This window comes from Acyrthosiphon pisum, chromosome A2 (genome assembly GCF_005508785.2).
Source record: "Acyrthosiphon pisum isolate AL4f chromosome A2, pea_aphid_22Mar2018_4r6ur, whole genome shotgun sequence".
Taxonomy (NCBI): domain Eukaryota; kingdom Metazoa; phylum Arthropoda; class Insecta; order Hemiptera; family Aphididae; genus Acyrthosiphon; species Acyrthosiphon pisum.
Window position 1 is genome coordinate 29,377,486 of NC_042495.1, and position 27,403 is coordinate 29,404,888.

Below are 27,403 nucleotides of genomic sequence, written 5' to 3' on the forward strand. Positions count from 1 at the left end.
TTAATAAAAAAAAATCAACTTCCTACCTAGTTACTTTGATATGACTTACATTTGATGTATCAATTTATTTTTGTTGTTTCTTTTCTCGCTTATGTAAGGTTTAATTAATAACAATTAATACCTATTTGATAGTGCGAAATTTACATTAAACACTTTTTTTCATAAACCGTTTACAAATTACAACAACTTATACACAAATTACTGTTGAAAATTTGAAATGTTTAATGTTGATCACGATATCTAGTCGTGCACTCGTGCACTCGTGCTGTTCAATGTTGACATGATATGTTAATTAACCGTTAATTCTCGTTTATCTACAAAGTAATAAGTGATAAGACCGCATACCAAGAATCAGTAACCGGTGCTATATTATGTTACCAATTACTAACCATAATGGTAAATTGTAAAATGCTATTTTTATAGTAGATGATAGCCTGTTGCAGGCTTGACGTTATTCACTTGATGTTGGGAGTGGGTACAAAATAGGAAGGTCCAACTCGTGTGACCTTTGTACGTATTACTTATTAGTTATTATCGATTATGACCGTCTGGACAAATTGAGATATAATATAGTTTTGACTTCTGGTTTTAACTGTTGGGTTTGATAAATTGCCCAGTAGCTGAAAATTAAACGAATATTTAAGCATAAATAAGTCGCAAACGGATTGCTCAAATTAAATTCTGCAAACGTTAAAATTGTTTTTTTCAGAATGTTTATAGATTTTCGTTATTGAAAAAAGGTGATGCCATTTGAAAATCGAAAGTTGATAGTGTTTTATCAAATAAGGGAGGGACTCAAAATTATCAAAATTATAACAAATTGTAAAACAGTAAAACCTAGAAAATTAAAAAAAAAAATTTTCTTAAAATTCCTAATACTTACCGAGATATTGACTGGTTCATGATAAAATAATCACCCTGTATATTATCTGTGTTTTTTATACTTGTACATTAAGAGTACAGTAATTTTCCCAGCGGGCCAGCACCAAGTGTGCCCTATTATATTATTATTTATTTGTTTTTCAATAGTAGACCGTTAACCGGGAATTATCTATATATACTTGGTTTCATTATTATACCTATCCTACAATTTAAAATACAGTCCACTAACGCCACTCCATAGCAAAATGACAAACAGCCTCATTTTCATGTAGTACAGTGACATGGTCCTTCGTACCTATACTCGTCGCGGAATAAGAACATGACCAGTCGCGCATTCAAAACAACTTCCTCCACCGCGCTGCCCACCATAGTGGCAATTACCGGCTTTGTATATGGAGCGCCTCATGTGTCAACAGAGACGTGCACATGTTTATAAAACAACACAGTGTATGCGGTTCACATTTTGAACAGTGCTGTATAACTGTGAACAGATGTTTGGGGAACCAATGAGAAATCGGCTGCGCGTAACGGACGCTAATCGGTCCGCCGCCTGGTCATGATCTTATTATGTGCCAAGTATAGGATGTTCCTAAGAGATTGAACAGTGACCGGGGTTAAAAAAAAAATATATATTTCAATAAATTAAAACATATGATTTATGTAATATAATTATATAATAATTAAATGTAGGTTATATAATTAGCATTGATGCGGCGACCTTGTTACGTAAGCGCCGTGTGAGAAAAAGTCGTCGTGGACTTTGGACCAGCACGACACGTTCGGTGATTAGAGTATTCTTGTCGCAGAGATAAAAGTACGTTCGCACGACGCCACCGCTGTTGTTGTATTTATAATTCGTTAGTAGGTCATCGACTTCGATAACAATTATAAATATATACTATATACCTATATAATAATTGATCGGATTATTAAATTTAATTTTTGACTAATACCACTGCAATGGGTGTATATGAAGAGTCAAAAGAACGATTGGTTGGTTTGCAAAATAAATTACAACGCGTATATGATGCCGGTGAAGCACTTGCAAAAGATCAGTCGAAGACTGCGAGGTCAAAATTCAAAATAATGTACGCATCGTTAGAAAGCATATCTAACGATTTTGAAACACATCTAACAGTCGTTATACGTCAACAGTGTAAAGGCGGCGCAAGCGGACCAGACGGAATAGACACAGAAAAAGAACGGGCTAATTTCGAAGAAAAATATATTGGTTGTAAAATCCTCGCAGATGAGCATTTACCAGAGTCAATTACCGAAGCTTGTTTAAACCAAACGTTTATGGAGAAAAAAGTTTCTCAGGTCAATATTCCGGTAGAAAAATTGCCGGTACCTCACTTCAATGGCGACCCAAAAGAATATACGAGTTTCCGCAACCAGTTCGATGTACTAGTACATAATAATGAAGATTTTAGACTAGTCATAAAGTTTTGTTATTTAAAGGCGTACTTAGACGGTGAACCGTTGAAACTTATAAATAATTTAATGCTCAGTAATGGAAATTACGAACTCGCATTGAATATTTTGGATAAGCGATATTCAAATAGGCGCACAATAGTACAAGACCACTTCGACCTGCTTTGGAAAGCGCAGAAAGCCATGATGGGTGACTCAAAATCAATACGACAATATTATTGATCACCATTACCGAGTCAGTTGGAGCATTAAAAACCCAGAAGTATGCCGTAGACCAATGGGACCCAATATTATTATACTTATTTTAAAAAAAAATTGGATGCTCCACTAAGAGGTCAATGGGAATTATTAGTCGACACCAACGATGATCCAACCGTCGAGGACTTCGTAACATTTTTGATCAAGTTTTGTAAAGTGGCAGGTGCTGGCTAGTTCAGTGCAAGTGGACGTGAAAAAGCATCAACACCGGACAAAATAACAACACTGATACTACACAATTGAAGCTCAAAAATTCTAAACCCATGTACGGTGATGCGAATGAACAAAAAAGATCATTCTCGTGTCAAGTGTGTAAGGCAACACCGGGACATCTATTTATTAATTGTCCGGACTTCAAACAAAAAACACCAGTCGAAAGACATCAGTTGATAAAAGATCTCAAGCGATGTTACTTGTGCTTCAGTGAACATATGTCGGTGCACTGCAAGAGTACACGAGCGTGCGTGGAGTGTGGGGGGTCACCATCATTCGTGGCTACATTTGGACAACATTGTGGAAGAGGACCAATCAAGTACTTTATTGTCTTCTTCAGGTAATCTGCCAATACGCTCACAGGTGCTCATGTCTACCGTAGAAGTTATCATACACGAGGCCAATGGGTGTTATCGAAGAGCACGAGCGTTGTTAGATTCTGCTAGTGAAAGTAGCTACATGACCGATAGTTCTCGACATAGACTAGGTGTATCGAGGCAGAAATGTAATTTAGCAGTCAGTGGCATATCTGGAGTGAAAATACCCACGATAAAAGCTCGAACGCAAGTAGTCATTCGCCCTGTACGACACAACGAACCAAAAATGACAATCGAAGCGTATGTAGTTGCACAAATTACTGGATGTACGCCGGCTAAACATATACAAAATACAGATTGGGTGCATTTAAAAGGTCTGGAATTAGCTGATCCAAATTTCAACGAACCATTACCCGTAGACGTACTGCTAGGCGCCGAAGTTTTCCCATAAATCATACGAAGTGGGCGACGGTAAAATGTACTAAGTGAGCCAGTTGGTATCGAAACGGCAGTATTCGGTTGGGTTCTAATGGGAAACACTGGTAACACTAATCCTTGGCAGAGCACTACGTTATTAATGTCTTTGGACAGTGTAGATCTCGTGTTACGGCGGTTCTGGGAGATAGAGGAAGTACCAAATTCGTCAAAGACGAGTCCAGCAGAAGAGAAGTGTAAGAGCATTTATCTTTCAACGACTACACGAGAGTCGGACGGCCGATGTGTTGTACATTTGCCATTAAATTGCAAACTACCACAACTTGGACAATCACGACAAATGGCCCTCAACCGACGTTCACGTTTAAAAACCCGACTAGAGAAGTTGCCGCAGTTACGACAACAATACAATACTTCCATGCATGATTACCTCGATAGCGGTTACATGCAAATAGTACCAGAAGGTACACCCGAACCGGAACATGCTTATTATACTCCACATCAGGTAGTGATTAAACCTGACAGTACTACTACAAAAATGAGAGTGGTGTACGATGCGTCAGCTACTACTTCAAACGGGAAGTTATTGAATGACAACTTATTTTCTGGTAAACAATTACAACAAGACTTGCTAGGTATAATCATCAGGTTCCGGATACACGCAGTTGTGGTTACAGCTGACATTAAGCAAATGTTCAGACAAATCAGCGTTACTCCCGAACATAGACAATATCAGAGGCTCCTTTACCGATTTTAAAGTTCGGAACTCATTCAAACTTTTGAAATGACCACTGTGACCTTCGGCCAACGATCTTCACCATTCTTAGCAATAAGAACGCTACTTCAGTTATCCAGTGACAAAGTAGGTAGTTTTGGCATTGATTTTTTTGTCATTTAACCCAATGTCGTATAGTGCGCATATATAGGTGTAAACTTTTCTTTTAGTGAGACTGAAGTCAGTTACGTAATCCTGTAATGGTGTTGCGAAACGTTTTTTTATCTTTATTAATTTTTATGTCCATATATGAGCATGTTTTTGTGTATGGACGTCTCGGAAAGATTGTTATGTAATCGTTGAGGAATGTTCGTTGCCTAATATTCTTTTGTATTGCATAATATGTTTTATAATTGCGTTTGTTTTTACACCCCGTTATGAACTTACCTGGCATATTCATTTTACAAGTTTATTCATATTTATAGTGTATTATTCATATATTACAATATTTTTGAGATTTTTGGTTACCCACTTAGAACTGAGTGTAGTATAAAGAATGACCTTAGAACTATTTAGGGTATATACCTATTGTTATTAGTAATAACAATAGGTATAATAAAAAAGGAATATAATAAAATAGGAATAATTATACATACTCTTTAAACTACCTAATGAAATAACAAACTGCGAATACGGTCAGATACTTCCTTGTGGGAATACACGTTTAACAGTGGAGCAATATAAGGGAAAGTTGTCCTAAGAATTTTTATTTTTTATGAAACCTTCAAGATTGTGTACTTAAACATGTTAGAAATCATAATTTGCAATCGGAAACAATTTTAAGAAAATAAATAAAAGGCTATTATTATTTTTAAAAAGAACACAGTACCCCTATACTTAGACCGCCGATTTGAAATTTCTAATATTCTACCAACAACTTTTCTGAGAAAAATAAGTAATTTTATTTCAATCTTTAAATTTCTAATTAATATATTTTATCGCATAAGTCGCGTGTGTGTAAATGGAGTGCGTATATATGTATATTGAATCCCCCAACATTCCATATGATCCATCGCTACCAGTTATCCTGCCTGTGTTTTTGTATGAGTCTAAATTATCTAAATATTTTATATTACAGATACGTCCGGACATATTCATGTTTTACATAAATAGATCAATTTACTTATTCAATATTATCTAAAACATTACAAGTAGAAAATTGAATGAATAGTTTTTGACAAAGGTAACAAGTCCAGACTTGTTAAATTTGTCCACCTTATATTTATATAAGAATTTATTTATGTAAGATCAACCCAATAGACTAATAAAACGTTTTTGAGAACATTTGTACCAATAATTTTTGACCTATCATTGGCCATCAATTTATAGTGTAGGTACGAAAAACCTTTTCATAAAACAATCAAACATGAAATGAAAAAAAAAATAAAACAGATATTATTATATAATATGAGAGAGTAGTAATGTATTGAATCAAAAAAAATATCATAAATGCTAACAATTTTTTAAATATCGAGGCATATCAATGGCTACAGCTCTTCCTCCAAACCGTGCATCATTCATTGGCGCTGTAACCATGGACCAGGTATTGGTGTTGGGGTTGTAAAATTCTACAGAATCCAAAATAAAAGTACCATCGTAACCACCGATAACATACAATAAACCATCTAATACCGCTACTCCTATATTAAGAAGTTAAACTTTAATTAAATATATTATGAAAAAATATGTTTCATACAATAATAATTAAGAATTATTAAACGAGTAGTTTAACCTGGATCACATCGACACAAATGCATTTCCGGAATAGTAGTCCAAACTCCTATACTTGGTTGGTATGCTTCAACACTTCTATGAACATTATGTCCATCACCACCACCTACAGCATACAGTACACCATTCAAAACTCCAACACCCACTCCATTGCGACTTACACACATGTCTGCAATTGTAGTCCATTTATCAAGACCGGGATGATAGCATTCTACGGAGCTTAATTTATTCTTTGAATCAGATCCTCCTACCTATGCAGAATACACATTTCAATTAATACAGGTTGCAGATGAAAAATACCTTATCGTAAAATCTACGGAGTACAATAAATTTTTTTTCAATGACAGTGCTACGTACGGACCCCTCTACTCCGCCCCTACACATAGTCATAATACACAGCATCGACGTCCTATGGTAACACGTAAATAGTTAGATGATGTTGATATATCAGATATTGGCACTATGACAAGACGGCTGCGAGTATACTTGGTCATTTTACGACACTCCGCACCGACCAAAGGCACATCTTGTAGAAGGCCCTCTGGACTGTGAGAACAAACGACGTAGTCCGCCAGGGATCTGGTAAGAGAGGGGATAGGACTATATAGGAGCCCTGGGAGTGACCAGTATTCAGACATGATTTCACCAACCGTACGTACACACCCCTGTACCTCTTCATTATTGATTAACATATTTTTGTATTACGACTTAGATTATTTTCGTTGACGACGTATTACGGGACTTAGAGAATATTCGAGCAATCGCTTATTTTCTAAGACACTGGTTTTTCTTCGTCAATTTAAATAATCTAATAGTGTTTAAATTCAACGTGTTTATTAATTTTTACAATTTTAAATAAATAATACATCAACCACAAATTGTTGATCATTTTGACGTTTCTACCATCATCCCATCCTGTCACCATCTCCTGTAAGTCGGGTGCACGCAACAACAGTGATTGAATATATATTTATGAAAAAAAGACATATTTTATTAATATTTATTATTTTATATCAAATTTAATATTATATAAGTTCAACAATTAGAAGAAATTTAAAATCAAGACATACATTTACATTTAAATAGTTTGTATTATTATTTTTAAACATCAACAATATAATTTACTAATAAAATTATTACGATTATTTTTAACAAGATCATTATTACGTTATACATAAAAATGAAAAAAAAGAAACGAAGTCTTAATAGTGCTAAAATATATATTATAGTTTGTCAGTCAATGAAAAATGTCAGTTTCCCTTGTAATTATTAAATCATTGGACTAAGACAGTATTTAAACAAATATTTGAATTAGTATATTATTTAAATGTAAATGTAAATTTTTTAGTTACAAAAATATTTTATTTTAGGGATATTATATTCCATGGTGTCCCCGAGGGATCTTATTGTTTCCGTTTACAAATATAACATATGTACGTATTACAAATTTAAAATCATAAAGTAATAAACATTTTACCGCATATAAAAGATTATTCAGTACTCCAATTCCAACAGCAAATCTTCTAGTAGACATACTAGCTAACATTTGCCATTTTTGAGTTCTGCAGTCGAAAGCTTCTGCACTATTCAAATAATTTCGATCATGATCTGCTCCGCCAATCTTGAATTTATAATATAATATATTATATTATGTAGGTGCCTACTTAATGCCAGATATTATTAATAAAGTAATAAGTAACATTTCCATATAACTTACAGCACATGTAAAAGTTTTTATTAAACTAACTCCTAATTAGTTTTGTTTAACCAACTTGTCAACAGATGGTTTCCAACAAGGTGATTCTGGCGATAAATCTAGCACGCGTTGACAGATTGAAGAGTAATTATTAATGTTAAAATACTACTACCGCCCATATATATATTACAAAATTGTCTTTTACTATACAGCAAGACCACCTCCATGAAATTTTCTAATCATACATGGTCCAGACTGCCATTGGTTGATTTTTGGGTCATACCATTCTGTACTATAATCTATTCAACTTAAGAGTACACAGGGTGGCCGACGAAAACACGTCATATTCACGCATGGCTCCCCGCCACTGATACCACCAGCGCTGTGCTATGCGACGTCGGTAGAAATAACACCACGTACGGGTCAGTCACGATAATTTCCAAATGTATCCAAATGTACGACGACAACAAACGTCAGTCAGTAGCATATGCACAAACCAGAGTATTCTTAAGTTGAATAGAGTATATTATCTAATATTCCTTGTTTCCCTCGTCCAACACTCATGAGTGCACTATAATAATCTGTTACTAATTAAGTAATAAGTAATATTTCAATATAACTTACGGCATATATATGATTATCGATCACACCAACTCCAAAATCCTGTCGTTTGACTAACATGTTGTTGGTTGGTCTCCAATGAGGTGATTCTGAAGACAAATCTAGCCAATGAACCAATTTTGAAGTTTCCGAATTTTGTCCAGAATTTCCACCCATTAGAAACACACAATTATCATTAGCTACAGCTAGACCTGGTGCCTCAAGTGGTAAAAACATTTTTGGTCCAGGCTGCCATTGGTTGATTTTTGGGTCATACCATTCTGTAGTATTTAATATATGGTCATAACCCAATCCACCAACAGCAAAAATTACCTGTTATAATTATAAATCATTAAATATATTTTAAAAAGAAATAAACTATAATGAAATGATACTTTATGTGTACCACCAGACTGTCTAGCTTTTGTCCGGATGTTATGAGGAATTGTGATAAGTTTGTCTGGCTTAATTAAATGAAAACGTAATGCTTCAAATACGTAATCTTTACCTAGAAAAATTGAAATATATAAAACATAAATAAATCCGTAATAAATCATATAGAGAAAACTTAGTAAATAACCTTACATTTAGAACAATTAATAAGAAGAGGTTCATCAACTATATTTTTTAATATGTAATCTTTCGATATTAATGGTAAACGCACATGTTCCATTAATTGGGGCAAAATTTGTTTTCTGGAATCCAAATCATGTTTTACCCATCGAATAACAATTTCAAATACCTACAACAATCAATTTACTTATAAATTAATTATACTATATTTATGTAAATAGGTCACTTGAATTTTCCATCCGTAATGGGTACTTAAATATAGCAAAATTATTAATTTTACATTGCATACTTTTTCTTCAGATGGAGCGGTAAGTTCATCACTAGAGATCAACTTAACCATTAGTTCCGATGAAAAGGACAGAAATTCATCTCCTTCTACGACATCACTAAGAATCATATCAAAACTACAATAAATACAATTTTCTTATAGAACCATAATAATAAATAATATTTCGTACGAAAAAAGTTGTTGAATATATAATTCTGAACTTGTTAACAATTGCATAGAGCCATGTAAATCAGCCAACGCATTTATCCCAATAACATTTGTAGGCCATAGTTGTGCCTGTAGAAAATCAAAACATGCATTTTTGACTTCTTGTAACTGCAAAAGATTCGATGCTGGCAACAAACACTTAAAAATAAACAAAAAACAATATAAATAATTTTGTCTTCAGCTATAATTAAATAAAGCATTATCTATTAATACCTGTACATTTTTTTCAGTGATGGAGATTTCACCAGAATAGACAAAGTCTATTAAAAGCCGTAATGCACTAGAGTCCAACTCCTTGATAAGAACAAGATCTTGGTTCTTTTCTGAAAAGTTTGTGAACATTGCGTGGAAATATGGACTAGCCGATGCTAGAACCACTTTATGGCCGAATATAACTCCACCATCGTCTATTTCTATTTTAATATCACAAAGAATCTCATCTCTAAAAACAAAAGCGTTTTACTAATATTTATCTAGCACTTACAACAACGTACTACATACTTCCTTAAGGATTGTAGCACATCATAAATCTCCGCATACGACGATTTCTTATACTCGTATTTAGTTGATTCACATCGACTGAATTCCGGAATTTTCTTTGTATTTTGCATTGCTAATTTATACTATAATGTGTCCAGTACTTGAAAGATCTAGGTCTAAAATCTTATCCTAAAATTGATTTTGAATTCAATTCAAATTATGAATAGTAATTGTTTAGAATTCTCTGTGTAATAAAAAATAATATCGAAATCGACATTATTTTATAGATATTTAAAATTAAAATTAATAAAAATTATCAGGTCTATAATATTGTTCATTGGAAGTTTTTCGCGTTTGGATTTTAGTGTTGCACGTCTGCGTTGCACGTATGTTAACGAGTATGCAAAACACGTAAATTATAATCTAGCTAGAAATTAAAGTCGTAACAATGGAAAATGGATATTTTAAAACACAAAAATACAAATTATGTTAAAATTTATTTTAGGTAGGTATACAAAAAACTATAAAAAAAATTTAAACAGTTGTTGTTCAATTATATTAAAATTTTCCATTTTAACATAAATTTATTAGGGATGACTGGTAGATATAAAAAAAGAATTACCATACACATAATAGATATTTTTATATAAAAATACCATAGTATATAGTATTTAGTGTAAATCTTAGGTGTTTAGTTTAGGAATATGGCCTGTCAATTTTATATTTTATATGGTCATTAGTGATTTCCACCAAATTATGTTTCATGTAAATTATTATAATAGGTTTATTAATAAAAATAATAATAATTAATAACTCACAAATTTGATGGTGCCCGGACTGGCCAGCTGTCGCTACCTATAATACATTGAATAATTTTAATAATATTAAAACACTCGTATCCAATAGTTCGACCTTAACATTTGGCCGATAATATAAGTACCTGAAAATAGTTGTTTCACAAATAATATATTACACACAATTAGTATATACAATTTGAGACTATACTTACTATAATAATAAATCTTTCGCTCAGAACTTCCCACTTAGAATGGATATACAAGCAATTGTGTCGTGCGTAAGCCACAACAATAATATAAAAACTTCTTATTTTTCTATTACAAAAAATTATTTAATGTAAACTTCAACTTAATACTCTCAACAAACACATCGCACTAATAAGAACCACATAGAAAAAAATGGGTGTGGCACTTTTGTTTGGATGTGAAAAAAACTAATAACCATATATCATATAAAAATGGTAATTAGCTAACAGCTGATTATTATTATGTTTAAATAAGTGTGAGTGTGTGTACTTCACGTACGCCACAGTACGTGTGTACCGAGATAATCACTGATAGTTAATAGACATCGGCAGTGGCACGGTCAGTTAGCAGTAACTGACCTTGGGAAGATATATCGCTTCTTATTCGAATCGAACGGAAATATAATCTGTATAATATATTATAAACGAGACTGTCCTTAGGCGGGACTGCCGGGAGTACAAATGATACATAATATAAAATAATTGTAAAGATCTAACAGCTGATTATATATATATATATAAATGTGAGTGAGTGTGTGTGTGCTGGAATAATATTGTGATTATAGATAAGTATTGACAGTGGTGGTGGTCAGCAAGAGTCAAGACCAGAGAACAGTAATTTGCCACGCACGTGTTATTCGAAATTAACTGATAAAAAACATTGTGTACAAAAACGATTCCGAGCAAAGACCAGTCTGTCAACATATTAATAATAATATTATAATGATGATTTTAACTATCAAAAAAAATAACTAAAATCGTTTTTCTCCTTTTTAATATCTTATGGGTATTGACTCAGCGACGGATTGACTAAACGTTTCGACCCGGGAGATTACCGTGTGAGAGGCCCACCCAAAATATTATAATACCTAATTACTAAAGATTATCCATTAATAATTTTTTTTTAGGAATTATCTTATTTATAATTTAGTTTAATATAATATACCTAGGTACGTTTAAATCGTGAATACGTAAGTTTTGATTATGATCACCGAAATTATCAAATAGATTCACTTTACTACCAAAAAAGATGTTAAAAAAGAAAACCAAAAGTATTTTTACTGCCACAAAAAGTAATGATAGGCACAACATTTTTTTTATTTTTGTTTAATTGTCTATATATTATTATTTAAAAGATAATTTGTTAAAAAGTAAAATACGTTTTATTGAAACTTATGATTGTCACACTTATTTGTATTGTCGAGGATAACCTCACATTCTTGTTGTGTCATTCATATTTTATCTTATATCTAAACATTTTATCAATTGATCATATTATTATCATTACCCACACATGCCCCTTTTTTTTTTTTTTTTTTTTTTTTTTTTAACAATACGTCATTACAAAATCAATACATTCGTGATACATCATAATATAACAATATGGTAATATAGTGGAATTAAAACAGAACCATTTTTTAAGAAAAAAATACAACGTGGCATGATAATAAAAAATGATAATACCGTTTTAAACTGTACGTATGGTCACCCTAACATAACCAAACATAAGTGATATAGTTGTCAGTTTATTTGCTTGAGAATGTGTATACATTTATAATATAATATTTACAAAAAATGTATAATAACATTTATGGAAAAAGAGCCGGTAAGTGGGTATCACTCTGCTGTACAATAGGTTACAAGTGGGTCATTGTGATGGAATGGTGTTAAAGTTTAATTTGGTGATATAATATTAGGTATTGTAAACGAAAAACGATTAGAGCGGAGACGGACAGTCTAGGTCTGCAGCCTAGGATATTTCATATTATAATATATATTTTATATCGGTATTATTAATATGGTAACCGGTAAGTTGAATTTATATTAATTTCATATTACTTATCATATTTCAATATATGTATATACTTTAGAAGGTTTAAGTAAGTACCCACAAATAACATTTTTTAATTATAACAAAATAATTAATATCGTTATTCTTGGTTATTTAATATTAAAACTGTGCTTTTAATACCAAAATAAATACCTACATTTATTGACTAATAAGTAGCAGGCATAAGTATTTCATTTTTTCTGATCAATAACATTTTTTTTTTCAAACTATTTGGTCCTCCATAGCATCTAATAGCCGGCCCCTGACTTAAAAGTTGTACAATTTTCATTAAAATTTACAGGTCACACGCCCAATGATGTGACATGGGTCTAAACAGTATTATTAAACTAAGGTAAATTAACTATTTTATTTTGTTACAACCGGGATCCTAACCTTTCACCCTAATTTTCCATTATTTCAATTTATTAATGACTTATATAGTTATATGTTCTTGATTGAAAATTTAATCTAACAATTAAAAAAAGAAATGTTATTACTGACATCAATTAAAAGAGGGAAGAGTAGACATGCGTTTGATCGTATAAATTTATTCATATATTTCACAGATATATATATTTTAATGGGAATATTATTTTGATATTATATCTGAAATATTTTTATGCTATGTGGGTATAATTCATTAACAAGACCCGTGTACAGTTAGTAGTGTTAGTACGTTACTACAAGTCTACATTGTCGTTCGACCCTAGATTCAACGAATCAATAATATAATATTTAAATATTAAATAATAATAATAATATATAATATTCATAACATTATAGTATGATACAATATGTATGCTGTCATGATATTTATTTTAATTTTGTTCGAAAATAGTATGAAATGAGATTGTATATGTGCATTCTAATAATTACCTATGGGTAATACACTAGTGTGGTACCCGCCAGCAGATAAAATTTCCAAATAAAAATCTTAACAAAAAATAAATGTTTTATAAAACAAATCACATTAAGTAATGTATATACGGAAAAAGGATCAAATTGTTACCTTACCCACATAAAAAATTAATATTTCTTACCTTTATTCAAAATGGCGTGAAAGATAGTTGTCGTCTTTATATAGGTACCTAGTTTCAGAAGAGCAGGAAAAAAGCACGGCCAAATTGTAAAAAATTCTATGATATTCGTTAAAATATTGAACATATGACCTGAGTTTTGTCTGAATGCTCTTTGTCTTTTGGGATTATAGGTTTTATAAGTCTTACGTGCACTACTAGCAACTAGTTACTGACTTATTGTTCATGATTCTACATCGATATAAGTATTATAATTATTATGATTATATTATTATCATACAACATTTACATTAAACGGTCAGTTGCCTATGATATAACTTAGTATATTTTATGATATTAAGGTGAATAAAGTAATTTATATATAACCTATATTTACGTGGAATCCATAGGCGTGCGCAGACTTTTTTCGCAAGGTAGGTATGCCACTATTTTCAAACATACCTACCTAGCTCAAAACAATAATAACTTCCCAAAAACACTTAATAGGTACAATTAATTACTTCCCATATACGAGTATAGAGGAAAGAAATTAACATGCGTTTTATTTAGCTTATTGATTGGTTTTAGATATTTTAATTAGAAAAGTTTATATTGTGATTTCACTCCAATGAAGTAACAATATAGAAACCTACAGCCATTTTATCATATTATAATAATATGATAATGACAAAAAATTATAATCTAATTAATGGAAATTCTTTTATTTTTGATATTTATAGGTAATATGAAAATAAGGAATAACGCAGGGACCTGCAAAATGTTCTGGTGACAAAACTCGCAATTATCACGAAAATTGTGGATTTTGAATTCAACTATATAACCATGAGTTAGCAATCTTTTTTATTATTTATAGGTACCTGTGGTGATTATGAAAATATAATTATGAAATGTAATTAATATTTCATTTCGTCTCAACTGCCAATATTTTATTATAAGAAAATAATATAAACAATTATTAATCAAAATATTAGGGCATATTTAAAATTATAATTTGAATAAATTTATCATTAAAGAAAAAAATGAGGGTGAACATGCTGGTAAATCCCTCTGTATATTCTCGTATTTAATTAACTGGCTCAATTTGAATTAAAATGTATTCCGGACATAATAAGCATATAAAATATCGTATCCAAGGAAATGGTGAGCTAATATCAAACTATAATTTATTTGACTTTAATCTCGAATAATTGTCTGTGTAACGAATCAGTTATTATTTAATATAATTTTCATACTACGATGTCTTCAACTACAATAAATACAATGAACTTGAACAAAGTACGTGCGACCTCCTGTTACACGGCAATAGTCCATTGATTAGGCCATACTTTTTGATGCCAAATATATCGTTAGTGACACCCGAAAATGCCGAAACGAAAATTCAAGTGTCGTCCGCCACGACAGTCCTGACTAAGTCAAAATCCCTACCACAAATCAATGTAGCGGTGCCGATCACTTATGTGGATCCCTAGGATTAACTATTTAATTTAAAACGGGAGACTCAATTTAAAACTTACTTGTTATTTATACTCGTAAAAAAACTAAAAAAATTTTAAACTGACAATGTCCGTAAACAGTTCAAAAAGAGTCAAATTATTTTCAAAATTTTATCGTATATAGGAAATATTAATATAAACATTCAGTCAAAATTGTATGTACCTACGGTCCATTTGTTTAAGAGTTGTACCAAAAAACAAAATCGATTTTCTCGAAAACAGATTTTGCGTAAAAATTCCAGTTTTTCCTTAATTTTTCTTTTGTTTTCACGGCGCTTTTGAAAACAACTGGGAAATTTTTACTTTTGACCCCCCAAAGTACCAATTAGATTCACTTTTCTATCAGAAAAGGTACTGTTGAAGAAAGTTCAAGCACTTTTACTGTCCTAAAAGGTGATGATAGACACAAAAAAAATTTAAAAAAACACACATTATTGTAAAATCAATACATTCATCGTTCCACTCAGAATCTAAAAGTAATTTGGAAAATTTAAATTATATAGCCTGAAAGGAAAGCTAATATAATATAATAGGCGGGGCTCGCGGGCAGTTTAGGGCTGTTGAAAATAAGGTGGGTCATGTCGCAGTTCATGGTGAAGTTGTGGGGTGTGCAGAGCGGGGAGTCATTCAATGAAAGTTTAAAATAATGAGAGCGGAGTAAGGTGGTGTGGTCAAATCTCGAGGACGGAAGGACGATGTTATGCATTTCACAGAGGGATTAAGGTTGTGAAATCAGCTGGTTGTGGTGGATTGGTTGGAGATATATTATTTCTTTATACGACGAGCACCAAGGCGTGGCGAAACGAGGTGTTAGCGTTTCCCAGTGTTTCAGCCATAAATTGGTCATATAAACCCAGTGGTTGGAGATGAAGTCAGACCGCGGAACCGCTACATACCGGGAGGGCCATTCGAGGGATGCAGTAGACTTTGCGAGATTGTTGACGAATTACTCGTTTCCCGCAATACCTGTATGGCCTCGGAAACCCTTTAAACATCCAATGACAAATGCTGACTCTGTTAGAGAACAACATAAAAGGTGTCCGATATTGATCATAAGAGGAGAACGTTATAATTTGAATACCTACGTTTGTTTACAATTGAGAAAAGCTGGAAGGCAGAAATGCTATTAATTTATTTGTATATATTTTTTAATCGTAGAATTTTACTTCACTCGATGTGTATAACACTATTGAACATGCCGAGTAATGTATTGGATAATTAATAGCCTATACATTTGCTCCGTAGAAGGCCAAAGTCAATTCGGATTTTAGAATGATTCGATTGTAGTTGTTATTCCTAATATACACAAATAATAATATTTTTATTTTGTTTTGGTTTATGTGGCTTTTAAGCCTTTTTTTTTTATAAAATCTCGGGTAGGTGTATATTTTATAGATTTTTTGGTTACAGTATTAATTACTTATGAGACACTTTGTTTTAAATTTTCAATTCTAATCTATAGATAATAAACACATCATACATTTTTAACTAAAAATGTAAAGTATTAAAATTTAATTTAAAATAATCGTTAATAAAACATTCAAAAACCATAACAATTTTTATAATACGATAAATATATTATCACACAAATAAGAACAATATTAATATAAAAAAAAATCTAGTATCCAATGCAAGATAATTAAGCAAATGGCGACCTGCCATTGGCTATCAATTTATACTGTAGGTACAAGAAACCTCTTACCGAACCATTCAAAAAGTATAAAATAAATAGAATATTATTAAAAAAAATATTATACAATATAAAAAAATATTTATATATTGTAGCAAAAAAAAAAAATCACGAATACCAACTAGTTTTAAAATGTCGTGGACTTTCAATGGCTACAACACCTGCACAATTTCGTGGAACATTCATTGACGCTGTGACCATGGTCCATGTATTGGTGTTGGGGTTGTAACATTCTACAGAATCCAGAACAGAACTCCCGTCGCTACCACCTACTACATACAATAATCCATCCAATACTGCTACTCCTGTATTGAAAAACTCGATTAAACGTATTTCATGAAAAAAAATTAAGAATTCAAAAACGATAAGTTTACCTGCTCCGCGTCGACACAAATGCATGTCTGCGACAGTTGTCCACACCCCCGTACTTGGTCTGTATGCTTCAACACTCCTGTGCACATTAAATCCATCATGACCGCCTACAGCATACAGTGTCCCATCTAAAACGCCAAGACCCACAGAACTGCGACCTAAACTCATTTCTGCAATTGGTGTCCATTTGTCGAGACCGGGATCATAGCATTCCACTGATTTTAATCTCTGCTGTGATATACCGTCAAAACCTCCGACCTACACAATTATATACTGAATAAATAATTTTAACTTGCGGGAATCCAGGTGAAAAGAGCGGAATAAAATTCACTTTCCCTAGAAAAAATTATCTCCGGAACACAATATTATTGCATAGCATTTCCCAATAAAAGTGAATTATTGCATATGTTTTTAAAACGTAGAAAAAATGCATTGTATTTTTTGATTACAAACATATATTATTGATTAAAAGTTAATATATCAGATTAAATATTTATATACGATCATCAAATATTAGGAATTACAAATCAAGCTTTGTCATGTATGAATAAATAATTAGCATTTAATGAAAATTATATAATATGCAATTAAACCATAAACAGACACTGAATAAAATGAAATTTATTCTATTATTTTATCATTTTAAAGATATGATACATTACCAATATTAATAGGTTGTAAAATTAATACAATATTATTAAATTTTTTTATTACACTAAAGGATAAACTCTAATAAAATGAAATATTGTTTTATTACTATTATTCAGTCAATCATTGAAAAAAATTTGTGTCTCATATAATTTTCACATCGTATTAAGAAAGTATTTAATCAAATATTTGACTTAGTTTATTGTTCATATTTTATTTAGTAAACGAAACAATTATTTTGATTAATCAAAATATTTTGTTTTGTGGATTAATTTTGTGATTCTTAATCTGGTAAATTGTTTTAATCGGATAAAAATTATAACGAATACAAAATAAAGTATGAATGAATAATCAGTATTTAATGAAAATTATATAATATTCAATTAAGCTATAAATAGACACTGAATAAAATGAAATTTTATCTATTATTTTATCATTTTCAAAGATAATATGATACATTACCAATATAAAAAGGTTGTAAAATTAATGCAATTATTAAATTGTTTTATCACATTTGGTATAAACTATAAAAAATTTAAATGTTTATTACTTTTATTCAGTCGATCATTGGAAAAATTTGTTTCTCATATAATTTTTATATCATTGTATTGAACAGATAATTAATCAAATATTTGACTTAGTACATTGTTCATATTATGTTAAATTAACATAACAATTATTTTAATTTATAAAAGTATTTTGTTTTGAGGATTAAATCCGTGATCCTTAGACGGTGAAATGATTTCATTCGGATTTAAATTATAATGAATATTTTACAAATTAAAAATCATAAAATAAAAAACATTTTACCGCAAACAGAAGATCGTTCAGTACTCCAAGCCCGACACCACTTCTTCTACTAGACATACGAGGTATCAAACGCCATTTTTGAGTTCTGCAGTCAAAAACTTCTGCACTATTTAAGTAACTCTTACCATCATAACCGCCAACCTTGAATTTATTATATAGTTTATATGCTACTGATTTATAACGGAAATTGCTAATAAACTTATAAATTATAATTACACATTACTCACGGCATATACACGATTATTTATCATACCAACTCCTAAATAGTTTCGTTTAATTAACATGTCAACGGTTGGTTTCCAGGAAGGTAATTCTGAAGATAGATCTAGTAAATAGACAGACTGACAAATTGAACGGGAGTTATTGAAACCACCAATATAAAGCACAATATTACTATCTTTTACTACAGCTAGACCACCACCGGAATGTGGTGTAATCAATTTTGGTCCGGATTGCCATTGGTTGAGTTTTGGGTCGTACCATTCTGTAGTATCCAATACTTCATTACCGTTTCCTTCTCCACCAGCCACTAAAATAACCTGTAATGATCGAATCGTTAAATATAATGGAAAGATAAATAAACTATAACTGAATCAATAATCATACATTATTTATACCACCAGGCTGTCTAGTTTTCGTCCGGATGTTATGTGGGATGGCGATAAGCTCATCTGACTTGAGTAAATGAAAATGTAATGCTTCAATTACGTAATCTTTACCTATAGGAAAATGTAAATATATAAAATATAAACTAACTCATAAAAAAGCATATTCATTGACAAAACTTACATTCAAGACAATTTTTAAAAAGAGGTTCTTCAAGTACTTTTTCTAATATGTAATCTTTCGATGTTAATGGCAAACGCACATGTTCCATTAATTTGGGCAAAATTTGTTTTCTGGAATCCAAATCATGTTTTACCCATCGAACAACACTTTCGAATATCTACAACAATCAATATACGTCTTATAAATTAAAATATATACCTACTATATATTCTATGTAAGTAGGTTACATAATTTTCCCATCCCTAATAGGTACTAAAATTAAGAATTATAAATTTAACTTTGCATACTTTTTCTTCAGATGGGACTGTAAGTACATCACTAGAGATCAACTTAACTATTTGCTCGGATGACAATAACAAGAATTCTTCCTCTTCTACCACCTCACTAAGAATCATATTATAACTACAATAAATACAATTTCCAAATTGAATCATAGTCATAAATAATATTTCGTACGAAAAGTGCTGTTGAATATATAGTTCTGAACTTGCTAACAATTTCGTACAGCTATGTAAATCAGCTAACGCAATTATTCCAATAATATTTGTAGGACATAGTTGTGCCTGAAGGAAATCACAACATGCTTCTTTTACTTCTTCTAACTGCAAAAGATTCGCTGCCGGTAATAAAACCTCGAAAAATAAACAAAAAAAAAATTCAAATAATTTTGACGACAATAATAAAATAAAACACTATCCATTATTACCTGTACATGACTTTCAGTGATAATAATTTTCCCAGAGTAAATAAAGTCAATTAAGAGATGTAAGGCACTAGAATCCAACTCCTTGATAACAACAAGATCTTGGTTCTTTTCTGAAAAGTTTGTGAACATTGCGTGGAAATATGGACTAGCCGATGCTAAAACCACTTTATGGCCGAAAATAACTACACCATCGTCTGTTTTTAGTTTAATATCACAAAAAAACTCATCTCTAAAAATAAAATATGTTATTTATATTTATCTAGCAATTTAAATCACTTATTACATACTTCCTTAAGGATTGTAGCACATCATAAATATCTGCATACGACGATTTCTTATATTCGTATACAGCTGGTTCACATCGATTGGGTTCCGGAATTTGCTTTGTATTTTGCATTTTGTCAATTCAAATTATTGGTACGAATTGTTTGGAATTATCTGTGTACTAAAAAATAACAAAAAAATCGACATTTTTATACATATATTTAAAATTAAAATTAACAAAAACTATCAGGTCTATAATATTGTTCATCGTTAAGTCTGGTTTTCAGTAATGCACATCCGCGTGTACTGACGAGTCTGCAAATTACATAGATTATAATCTAACTAGAAAATTAAATCGTAATAACCTAAAATGGATATTTTAAAAATAAAAATAAAAATAATGTTAAAATTCACTAAAATCCACTAAAAAATCGAATAGTTTTTCGACATTTTCAGTTTCCTTATTTTTAGTTTTTTTTCCTATAAATATCAATACAATTTTATTTGTTGGTTAAAAAAGCTTGAAAATGTAATAAGAGGCTCCAAATATATTGTTTCATAAACAAATGAAAAAAATGAAAAAAAAACTTTTTTCTTATAAGCATTAAAAGTTCGAATTTTGACAAAATAGATCTAATATACTTAGTACCTAACACGAAATTGCTACACAGTAGTTCGTGCTTAGTAATTATCATGAGCTGACTGACCGTTTTCGCCCAGAATCGTTTTTCTTATACAATAATAATATATCATTGAATTCAAATTTAACCGTCGATTACAGTGACCCACTTGTAAGTTGTAACCTACAGTACAACAGAGAGACATTCACTTACCCATCTTTTTTTCATCTGCCTTTAAAACAATATACTAGAAGCCTTCAATTATATTTTCAAGCTTTTTAACCAACAAACAAAATTTGATTAATAATTATAGAAAAAAAACTAAAAAAATGGAAACTGAAAATGTCCGTAATCAGCTCAAAATAAGTCAAAATATTTTGAAAATACTATGGTGCATTGAAAATGCTAATATAAACATTCTGACAAAATTTCGATCATTTGTTGAAGAGTTTCACCAAAAACCAAAATCGATTTTCTCAAAAACAGATTTTGCGTTCAAATTCACGTTTTTCGTTAACTTTTCTTTTGTTATTCACGGCGTTTTTGAAAACTTTTGGGAAATTTTTACTTTTGACCCCTCAAAGTACGAACTAGATTCACATTCCTTTCAGAAAAGATAATTTTGACTGTCCTAAAAAATGATGACAGACACAAAAATGAAAAAAATAATATTTAAAGAAAAATAGACAATATCATTGTAAAATCAATATATTCATCGCTCCACTCAGAATCTAAAATAATAATAGTAATAACTCACGAATTTTATGATGCATGGACTGGCCACCTGTTGCTACCTATAAATACATTGAATAATTTTAATAATATTAAAACACTCGTATCCAATAGATCAACCAAAGCATTTGGCCGATAATATAAGTACTTATAGTACCTCAAAATAGTTTTTTTCACAAATAGTGACTACCTATATACGGGTTTTTGTAAAATACAACAAAATAAGAAAATCGTTCGATTAGAAATCGTCATTTCACAGTTGAATGTAATATGTAAAATTACATAAAAATATGTAAACGTATATATTATTATACTTTAATGAGTTAAACCTTTTTATTAGATTATCGTTATTATAATGTAGTTATCTTACATTTTTATACTCTAAAATCAATTAAATATTTGAATGTAACATATTTATTATTTTCGTTAACTTAATTTTTTACTGAACTGATGTTTATTTATATAGACTAATGAATATTGAATTACTTTTAATCAATCCAAATTACGTTGATTCATAAATGTTTAAATAATAATTAATAATATAATAAAATTATCTTTGATGACGTATTTCGAAAAAAAACATTCCTATTGTATTGTAATGTTTTCCATATTATGTGATATATATTTCATAATTATACAATAATAATATATCACGTCTTTGCGTGTTTTAAAACCAAAAAAAAAAGTTCTGTCTACTATTATTTTACGTTGAATAGGTATTTAGATATCACATCCTATCATACACATAAACAGATTAGAAATAAAAGCAGTATGCCAGTAGACAGTATACATTAAAAGATTAAACTAAATCTGGTATTATACACGTAGGTAATATTATATGTATGTTATTGTAAAAAAAATATAAAAAAAATTAAGAAATCATTAAATTATAATAATAATAATAATAAACACATAATATTAACTTCTTAGTAGTGAAACTGGGCAGACTGAAGATTAAATCTGATCCTAAAATCGATTTCGAAATAAATTCAATCATCGATACGAATTTATTGTTAAGAACCCTCTGTTAAATAAAATTAATATCAAATAAAACCAACAGGTCTATAATATTGTTCATTTTTAAGTTATTTCGTTTTGTTTTTTTATGTTGCACTGCCCCGCGTAATGACGAGTATGTCGGACACGTAAATTATGATGTAGGTTGCAATAATACAAAGTGGATATTTTAAAGAAACAAAAATATAAATTATGTCTTAAACCTACTTTAGGTACCAAAACATCGAACAGTTATTGTCCAATAATATTAAAATCTTAAATTTTTAAAATCATTTTATTATTTTAAATTTAAATCTTATAACCATAGGAAAAATTTTAATTAATAAAATGTCAGCATATGACATTATTAAATATATTAATTGATCATATTATTGTGAATAAAGTAATTTATATATATAACCTATTTACGTGCGGCCGCTTGTCTTACATTTTCAATCCTTAGTCATAAAAGTTAAACATTTTATAAACTTTTAACTGCAAAACAATTTTTGAAATTTCAAATTTAATACATTTTGTCAAAATTTGAAATTTAAAATCTTATAAAAAAAAAATTGTGCATACCTATGTATTTTTTAATGTTATGGTATTACAATGATACGTGTTTTTTTTTCTATCTTTCAGCAATATTATGGATGCTTCGATTTTTGAGATCAGCATCTTTTCTGATAGAAAAGTGAACCTAGTTGGTACTTTTGGGAGGTCAAAATTGAAAATTCTAAGTAGTTTTAGAAAGTATCGAGAAAAACAAAACAAAAGTGAAAGAAAAGTGATAATTTTTACGCAAAACCAATTTTTGAGGAAATCGATTTTATTTTTTTGGTGTAACTCAAAAATCAATTACCGTAGACCATTGAAGTTTTTACAAAATATTTATATTAACATTTTAATAAAAGCTTCCCAACAAAATTGTCTACTTATAACAAAACAATTAAGTTTAGCGTTAAGTAACAATATTTTTTTATGAGCGTTTGAATATATAATTTTTACGACATTTTATAGTTGTGTAGTAATTTATTGAAGTCGACAAGACCTCAAATAATTTCCTTAGTTGGCTGGTTTAAAAACATATATGTTTCATGACTTTTGTTATTTATTAACTCACTAATATTAAATTTGTCCACCTAATGCTTATTAAAATACGTGATTGCCACCCAGGGCCAGCTGGGTCAAAAATGTCTACTGGGAAAATAAAAAAAATACTCCAACTTAGGTATACCTATAAAAACAACCCTGAAAAACATATTTTCATACAAAATGATTGTATATTATTTTGAGAATTTAACACTTAATATTATTATAAAAAATTAAGAAAATTATAATTGGTTAGTACAGAGAAATATTTTTATTTAAAATACATATGTTTAGACTCCATACATTTATACATATTAAGCGATTTGTTAAGGTTTGAGTGATTTTGCGAAATTTTGTCCACCGAGCATATTATATTATTATACCTTAGTTCAGCCACTATAGCGGCACCGGAATAGGTGGGAGTTTGTATGATGATAATTGTCGCACATTTTAGGCGGTGCAGACGAGGGTTACGATAAGGTAGGGATTACCGATTAACGCGGACAATAATATGACATAACACACAAGCATCAATTTTTGACAATTTACACATTATTTCATATCTAATTTGAGGAATTTCTATTAATACTAAATAGTTTTCTAATAAAATTGCGTTAGAAAATGCGTCAATGTCTGTAGACAGGATGCGCCTTAACCGATAAACCTAGAAAAAAAAACGTCCCTACGAGTACAAGCGGTCCACCGAGAAATTCCTGGTATCCCACCTGCCCAGTCCGGCCCTGTCGCCATCGCTTAACTAGGCCTAGGCTCACGCACCGTCAGAATCGTTTTTCGGATCCAATGATTTATCATTGAATTCAAATATAACACATCCAAAACAACAGTGACATCATGCTCGACAAATATTGTACAGCAGAGCGATTATACCCACTTGTCCGCCTTTTTTTTTATTATAATTAATTATAATATGTAACTCGTATATTTAATATAATAATATTATAATTGTTTTATATTATTTAATTAATGTTTTGTTTATGTAATTATGTTTTAAAACAAAGTAAAATACAAGTCAAATGTTAAGTTAAAAATAATAGTACCTACGTACCTACCTTATATGCGGTTTAATGTTGCAGTTAATTTTATATCATAAAAATAAAACAAATACCGGGTATTTTACTGGAATATTATTTTTGGAGGTTTTTTTGACAGAATATCGCACTTCTTACCTGAAAAAAACACGCCACGATTGAAGTATTCGTGGCTGCAGTGGTTATAACTTATAAAACTGTTTATGAATGGTTTGAGCAAATAATTACACAAATAATTTATAACTGTTGAAATTACACTCAGTTTATTGGAATCAAACGTCTAAATTAAATTAAGGACAATTTTTTCTGGACAAGCTCACAACACTACGCTTATTACTGCACTGCTGACACTATGCGTCCATGAGAACCTGTCGGTCGAGCTTTTCTGTAATCTGCTGAAACAGCATTCCAAGACTACCACGTGTGATATTATAAACATTTTTAATACTAGGTATACATGACATTCATATTATACCCATACAATAATATTGCAAATTGTATACGTTCTTATCTCTTATGAAACGTAACGCGGTTGTACATAGTATTTAGGTTTATTTTAAATTTTATTATTTTTACCAAGTAATAGCTTAATGATATACTGTAACGACAATAATTAACAAATAACAAAAAGGAGATAATTTGAATTAAAAATAAGAAATTATAAAATGAATATATATGATAATATTGCTTAAAAAAATTTTATGTATTTAGCAATATAGATAACAAAATATAGAGATAAATCAGATCATGGAACAACAGTGTTTTACAATAATAAGAAATTACGATATAATGTTAGATGTACTTAAATTAAACTGTTCCCAATTTAAACAATGGTGGCAATAATTTTTTTAAATATTTTAAACATACAATTTATGATGGTTAATTTTAAACTCAACACAACAATTTACTAACACGTAATCAGGTCACAGTGTGTAAAAAAAATTAGTAAGTCAGGAATAGTTAAATTTATTTTTATTTTTTTTAGATTAATAGTTAACTTATCGATATGTATATTTCATATTTTTAAACAATCATCAGTATTTAGACCTGAATAGATCGATAATCGACTTTAATAATAATACAATGATAATTAGGGTATATCCATTTACTGGAAAATTAATATCTATGTTGAGCCTAGTTTTACTCAATACAATAATAAATGTATAATATTAAGTATTGTGTTAAGAAGAATTAAAAAAGGTGGGTAAGTGGATTTCGTTCTGCTGTACAGTAGGTTACAAGTGGGTCACTGTATAATGGATGGTATTAAATTTGAATTCAATGATGATATTCAAGGCTGGGCAAGTTAACGTTTTTTTTTAACTTGTTAAATTATGTTATTTTAAAGTAATTAATTTATGTTAAGTTAAAAGTTAATTTTATTTTTTTTCGTTTACTCGTTAAGTTAAAAGTTAACTTTGAAAAAAAAGTAACTTGCCTTAGTGTAAAGTTAAAACTTATTAATTTGCAAAAATAAAAAATTCCAGTCATATTATATGGTTAATTAGATAGATTTTCTTTACGTCCAAGAAAATTACTGGGTAAATTTAAAATGATACATCAAAGTAAAAACACATTCAAAAATTTGCGTTATTCTTCGGACGAAAATTAACTTAATTTAAATATTTTTGAAATAAAATTAACTTGAATTAACACGTTAATCTTGAAAAAAGGTAACTTATAAAGTTAAAAGTTAATTTGAAAAAAAAAGTAACGAGTTAATTAACTTAATTAAAATTAACTTAACGTCTTAACTTAATTTTAATTTTTAACTCGTTAATTCCCAGCCTTGATAATATCATTGTATAAGAAAAAAGATTCTGAGCGGAGACGGTATGTCAGTCTAGGTATAAGACATAATATTATATTATAGTCTATAGTATTTAAAAAAAATTGACCTATAATAGCTAGGTACCTATATATAATAAATTCCAAATTAATCATATCATAATATCTATTAGGTACTTATAACGCGTTATACATCAACAACGAACCGTGATACTATCATAGATATATAATATTATACTTAAGAAGTTTCAAGTATACCCAAGAATAATATTATACAATCATAACAAAATAACTAAAATAGTTTTTCTAGGTTTTTAATATGTAATTTCGTCCAAAATTTGTACTTAAAATGACTATAAAAATAAACTGTGTAAATGTATTTTTTAGATTTTTTGGTTAACAGAATAAATTACTTACGAGGAATCTTATTTTAAATTTTCAATTCTTAGATACAAAAGTTGAACATTTTATAAATTTTTAACTACTAGAATAATTATTCAAATTAAAATTTAGTATAAATGTTGCCAAAATTCGATCTTTAAATGCTTATAAAA

The 27,403-nt window shown here is 29.9% G+C and overlaps 4 protein-coding genes across 9 annotated transcripts; 2 read left to right on the forward strand and 2 right to left on the reverse strand.

The window, feature by feature from the left end:
* The first annotated feature begins 1,842 nt into the window (after positions 1-1,842).
* LOC107882623 lies at positions 1,843-2,538 on the forward strand. Its single transcript, XM_016801233.1, has one exon. It carries the CDS (start codon positions 1,843-1,845, stop codon positions 2,536-2,538), a length of 696 nt encoding a protein of 231 aa, XP_016656722.1.
* A 1,095-nt stretch (positions 2,539-3,633) lies between these two features.
* On the forward strand, positions 3,634-4,296 carry LOC103308117. The gene has a single exon (XM_008180885.1). The coding sequence runs from the start codon at positions 3,634-3,636 to the stop codon at positions 4,294-4,296; it is 663 nt and encodes a 220-aa protein (XP_008179107.1).
* Positions 4,297-5,709: 1,413 nt separating this feature from the next.
* LOC100159501 (kelch-like protein 2) lies at positions 5,710-11,117 on the reverse strand. Of its 6 annotated transcripts, XR_003839367.1 has the most exons (13): positions 10,900-11,117; positions 10,709-10,745; positions 9,912-10,079; positions 9,624-9,852; positions 9,373-9,548; positions 9,195-9,300; positions 8,927-9,083; positions 8,737-8,849; positions 8,366-8,674; positions 7,523-7,666; positions 6,207-6,296; positions 6,047-6,123; positions 5,937-5,954 (listed from the first exon to the last, which is right to left on the reverse strand). XR_003839367.1 is itself a non-coding variant. In XM_029489033.1 (12 exons), exons 3-12 carry the CDS (start codon positions 10,019-10,021, stop codon positions 5,767-5,769), a joined length of 1,782 nt encoding a protein of 593 aa, XP_029344893.1. In that variant the 5' UTR covers positions 10,022-10,134; positions 10,709-10,745; positions 10,900-11,116; the 3' UTR covers positions 5,710-5,766. The 6 variants fall into 6 exon arrangements, 5 of the variants coding, with proteins under 5 accessions (XP_029344893.1, XP_029344892.1, XP_008179091.1 ...); XM_029489033.1 differs by having other exon boundaries at positions 5,710-5,954; positions 6,047-6,296; positions 9,912-10,134; positions 10,900-11,116; XM_029489032.1 differs by having other exon boundaries at positions 5,710-5,954; positions 6,047-6,296; positions 9,912-10,134; positions 10,709-10,830; positions 10,900-11,116.
* Positions 11,118-16,870: 5,753 nt separating this feature from the next.
* On the reverse strand, positions 16,871-25,603 carry LOC100161537 (kelch-like protein 2). The gene is made up of 12 exons (XM_029490296.1): positions 25,200-25,603; positions 21,950-21,986; positions 20,596-20,753; positions 20,309-20,537; positions 20,059-20,234; positions 19,890-19,986; positions 19,603-19,759; positions 19,420-19,532; positions 19,041-19,352; positions 18,814-18,954; positions 17,358-17,613; positions 16,871-17,288 (listed from the first exon to the last, which is right to left on the reverse strand). Exons 3-12 carry the CDS (start codon positions 20,703-20,705, stop codon positions 17,092-17,094), a joined length of 1,788 nt encoding a protein of 595 aa, XP_029346156.1. The 5' UTR covers positions 20,706-20,753; positions 21,950-21,986; positions 25,200-25,603; the 3' UTR covers positions 16,871-17,091.
* Positions 25,604-27,403: the final 1,800 nt, after the last annotated feature.